This window comes from Gymnoscopelus braueri, assembly GCF_963280865.1.
Source record: "Gymnoscopelus braueri genome assembly, chromosome: 22".
In the NCBI taxonomy this organism is placed as follows: Eukaryota; Metazoa; Chordata; class Actinopteri; order Myctophiformes; family Myctophidae; genus Gymnoscopelus; species Gymnoscopelus braueri.
This window is the reverse complement of record NC_137624.1, coordinates 9,549,485-9,554,532: the sequence shown is the minus strand read 5'-3', so window position 1 is coordinate 9,554,532 and position 5,048 is coordinate 9,549,485. Positions and strand designations below refer to the sequence as shown.

At 47.4% G+C, this 5,048-nt stretch overlaps 1 protein-coding gene across 1 annotated transcript in view; it reads right to left on the bottom strand.

Moving 5' to 3' along the window:
* Positions 1-347: 347 nt before the first annotated feature.
* smad7 (SMAD family member 7) overlaps positions 348-5,048 on the bottom strand; it is a 28,324-nt gene continuing 23,623 nt past the window's right edge. The window contains 2 exon segments of the mRNA XM_080419717.1: positions 348-930; positions 933-1,298. Coding sequence (XP_080275843.1) covers positions 761-930; positions 933-1,298 — 536 coding nt within the window. The 3' untranslated portion in view covers positions 348-760.

Genomic DNA, 5,048 nt, shown 5'->3' with positions numbered 1-5,048 from the left:
TTTTAAAACATCTTTTCATCTTTATAACGTCAGGAACAGAAAAGGAAGGCAGGGTTCTGAAGCCCGATTTATACGTGGTTTGTACGACTGCGTGGTGCGTTTGAAAATAGGCGAACTACAAGCTTGCGACGCGTCGCATGCGCCAGTGGTTCTCAAAGTGGGGTCCGGGGGACCCTCAGGGTTCCTTGAGGGGGTTCCAAAAGGAACCCTTACAGGTCTGTAACTCTGAGAGTGCACAAATGGAACCAAATGGACCTGTGAGGGTCCATTTGGTTCCATTTGTGCACTCTCAGAGTTAATTAACACAGAGTTCCACAAGTGGAACCAATTTGGTTCCATTTTGTAAACTCTCAAGAGTTATGGGGGTTCTTGAAAAAAAAAAAAAGGCAGGAAGTGTTGGTCCGGAAGAGTAGGACGAAGGCTCTACTTTTCCCGGTGGGGGCTCCTCACTGGCAGGTGAGCCAGTAGGATACAACAGCAGCGACAACAAACAGAAATGTGTGCGGGGGAGGAATCGGTTACATAACAACTAAATTGGGTAAAAGAAATCCCCCCCAAAAAATAAATGAAAATAAATTTAAAAACTGTTTGAGAACCACTGGCGGAGGCGACGCATTGCGAGCTCGTCGTTCGCCCGCTTTTCTATTTGCCGTGCGACGCCATCGTACGACGAAGTTATAAACCAGGCTTCCTCTGTTCATGAAGGGTCGAAGGTCAGGGACCGAAGAGGAGGGGGAGGAGGCGAACGCTCCGCTCGCTGCTATCGGGTGTTGAATATAACCTCCAGCCAGCACGGGCAGCTGCTGATAAACTGTCTGGTGTAGCATTGTCCCCAGCCCTTGACGAAGCTGATCTGCACCGTGAAGCCCGTCCGCGGCTGCTGCGTGAACTCGTGGTCGTTGGGCCGCCGCAGCGTCCCGGCCTTGTCGAGTCGAACGCCTTGACGGAGAACCCGGGGAACACCTTGTGCACGAGGAGCGCGCGCGAGTCCGGGTTGTCCAGCGTGGCCGACTTGATGAAGATGGGGTAGCCGCTGCGGTTGTACACCCACACGCCGTCGGGCTCGCGCGTCAGCTGCACGCCGTAGCCGATCTTGGCGCGCACCATCGTCACCAGCGGCGACTTGTTGTCGGAGCACAGCTGGCCGAGGCAGAAGCCGTTCCCCTGAGGTAGGTCGTAGAAGATGTCCAGGGAGGGCTCCCGGACGGAGTAGAGGCGGCCCACGCGGGTCTTCTCCTCCCAGTAGGCCACCACGCACCAGTGGGCCGGCTCGCCGCACTCCTGCTGAGCCACAGAGTCTGTAGGAGAGAGAGAGAGAGAGAGAGACACGGTTGGTTACGACTCTGGAAACGGAACGTCAAAATGGTTTATGCAATCATAAGAGAAGGAAATCAAAGAGAGAGAGAGAGTGGTGAGGAGGAGGGATGTGGCTCAGAGCGACAAATCAACTGAATCCATCGCCTAATTGCTTTTTAACCCATTAAGACCTGAGGTTGCGATTCTACAAAATATTTCGATTGTTTTATTTTATATTTTCATATATATATATATATATATATATATATATATTTAGTCAAAGATTTGCTCAAATTTTCCAAATATAGCTGATCTACAAGCTCGTAGCGCGGCACTCGGTGCCGCGCTACGAGCTTGTAGATCTGCTATTTTTGAATAGCCAAAGAAATCTTAAAATGACCTAGATGCGTTCCCGGATTGAATTGGTTAACCTATATGTTAAAACAATATAACTAGTACATCTGCAGTGGTCGGAGGTGAGTCTCCCTACTCTTCCATTGAGACATTTACAACCCGGGGGTTCGAATCCTGGTCGGACGGGAAACAAAAAAACAGCCCCGATATCAGCTTTTAACTAAGAATGCTAACTGACCCACGACAACCTCCTACTTTTACACCAGCAGCACAGCCCTGGAAAAGAAGCACGAGCCAAAAAACTAAAGCTATCATCCTTTAATTTTTTTCAGCGTCCAGAAAAAAAAGAAAGAAAAAAAAACCCTGCTGGAATTCTTTGGACTTTGTACAAGAGAAGCATTTCTGAAGACAACTGGCAGGGCGAGCGTCAACACGCCGGCCGCCGCGTGTTTGTCTTAGCATTAAAACGCTTATCTTCTGTCTGTCTGTCTGTCTGTCTGGCGACCCGGTGCTTTCACAGCGGAGCAGGCTGACACAATGCTCTGACGTCACCGAGCTGCCATAAATCCTGTCCGGATAAATTTTTTTTTTTCAATGGCAGCCTCCCACTCCGGCACAGCAGGAGGACATTTAAGAGCTATTGGTTTGAATAACTCTGCGAGGAGGAGTCGAAGAAGAGCGGCTAAGCGTTAAATGTTGATATTATTGTGTCGTAAAGGTCCAAATCTATGCATGGGATGGGACAAGCATCGAAGAGCCATGGACCTCCTAAAAAACATAAAATCATTTGAGTGGATTCCAAGGGGTACCCAGCTAAATGATTGATAGTTAGGAACCAAAAAGGACCCTTACAAGGGCTGAAACTCTGAGAGCGTACAAATGGAACCGAATGGACCCGTAAGGGTCCATTTGGACGCTCTCAAGAGTTAAATTAGCGCTCACGGATTTCACAGCATGGTCAACAACGCAAAGCTAAACTTGCAAAGCCACGAGGACGCATTTCATTCGAAAAGCTCATGTTCATTAGCCCGTCACTCTGTCACAGTGGCAGAGGTACAGACAGAGAGAGAGAGAGAGACAGAGAGAGAGAGAGAGAGAGAGAGAGAGAGAGAGAGAGAGAGCGGTACAGAGCGAGAGAGGGGGAAAAAGAGAGAGACTGTCTGAATGGCTGACAAGCTCCTCCCCTTCAGTGCGTAACAGAAGCGAGGTAGTGCCCTCCCCCTCCCCCCCTCCGTCCCACACAAATCCATCTCCCGGCTCCGCCCCTTTGCAAAAAAAATGGGAAAAAAGGGGAAAAAAGAAAAGGGTCCGAGAGGAAGGGAGAGAGGAGGTCGTGTGTTGTTTAGTTTTTTTTGCTTTACTTTAGCACATTTTTTTGCATCATGTCCTGGTTGGTATTTATAAGCCTTTCTCGCTGTCTGTCTTCGTGCCAAGCACCGTGACCCAGTTAACTGCCACACTGTGAACAATGCAGCGTACTTCATACCGTTTCTCTCTCCTTTTTAATCCGTCTCTCTCTCTCTCTGGCACGCGCACGCAAAGCACCCGCTAGGTTTATTTTTTACTATGCTTGTGAGTTTTTATGTATTTTAATTTCATGTACAGGACATTTTCCACAATTCTTTTGCCATTTTCTGAAACCATAACCGTCCGAGTGATAGCCCGCTCTACAAGCTCACAACGTGATGGGGTTATTCTTGGTGTGCAACAACAGCGTGCAAACTATCAGCCATAACTCTCCAACCCCCAAACCCCTAATAAACCCGACCTCCTCTAAATGCCTCTTAACCCCAACCTGAATCTTTTCCTAATTGTAAGCCTAAACTCCCCTTTTAACCGTTAAACAACCAATTTGTGACGACCAGGAAAATTGTGCTCACGGTGTCTATCGCTCCAATTCTTCTGCACTTGTGGGTACATTTGGACCTCACAAGTACTGTATAGTAAGTAATACAAGTACACACACACGCACACACACACACACACACACACACACGCATGCACACACACACACACACACATATGCAGTCAAACGCTGCATTGCTTCAGTAGAGGACACATTGAAGGGTTAAATTAGCTGGGAGAGAGGAAAAATGTGTGAGGGAAAAAAAATGAACAGAGCCCCTCTCTCACAGGCATTTCAGTTGCCTCCATCCTTCCACCCCCCCCCCCTCCCCTCTCTCTCTCTCCCTCTCTCTCTCTCTCTCTCTCTCTCAGAGGTGGAAGAAGTACTCAGATGTTTTACTTAAGTAAAAGTAGCAATACCATGCTCTGTTACAAGTAAAATGGCCTGTATTCAACATTTGACTTGAATAACAGTACAAAAGAATTTGGCATCTAAATATACTTAAAGAAAAAGTGCTCAAATCCTTCAAAATTGGTCGAACATTTTCGCGAGCTCGTGAGCTTGTAGATATTTTCGAAGTGACTAGTAACTAAAGATGTTGGATGGTCGTTGTGGGGTAGAAGTACGAAGTATAAAAAAAAAACGTGGAAAAGCTCAAGTTAAGTATAAATACCACACAACTGTACACGAGTACAGCACTTAAAAGAGTAAATGTACTTAGTTAAGCCTGACTTTATGTACAGATGTACAAGCTCACAACGCGTATGTTGTGAGTGTCTGTAGATCTGCTATCTTACAAGCTCGCAGATCTGCTATCTGTAAATAGCAGATACGCAATCTCGCCGAGCTTGCAGATCTGCTATTTACTGAGCACGACGCCGACGCCGGCACGCAACTAAGTATAACTGAGGCTCCCCCCCCCATCTCTCTCTCTCTCTCTCTCTCGCTCTCGTTCTCTTTCATCTGGTGGAGTTTGTGAGCGTACCCAGTAATTTGGAAGGTCCCCGTCTGAGGCGAAACAGCTATGTTAATGGAGCAGAGATCTGTGCTGGTCTGAGCCCCACTCCACCACAGCCTGTCATTAAGACTTCATTAGAAGCAGGAGTGGGGGGAGGGGGGGGGGAGGGGGAAGGGGGCGGCGGCAAGGAAAAGACAACACTCTGTGGGGGGAGAGGGGAGGGGGGACTCTCCCTCTTTCTTTGGTGTTTCGCCCCCCAGGTGGGGCGTGGTGGTTATATTATGCCTAAACCTATACAAACTTTAAACCCAGGGGTTCCCAAACTTTTTTTAGGTGGGGACCCAAACTTGTGAAAATAGCAGATCTACAAGCTCACTGTTTTCACTACTTCTAACGTCTTAATGTCTATTTTTATGGAATACATTTTTTTAAATGAATAATTGTGGGAAATCTTTTGAAATATATATATCTATATTTAAATAAGAAGTAAAAAAAAAAGTATGTTTACTTGCGAGTCAACCAGTGCCTTAACCTAACCTCAAAACCACGCCCACCTGGGCGAAACACCTGGGAAAGAGGGAGTCCTCCCGAGAG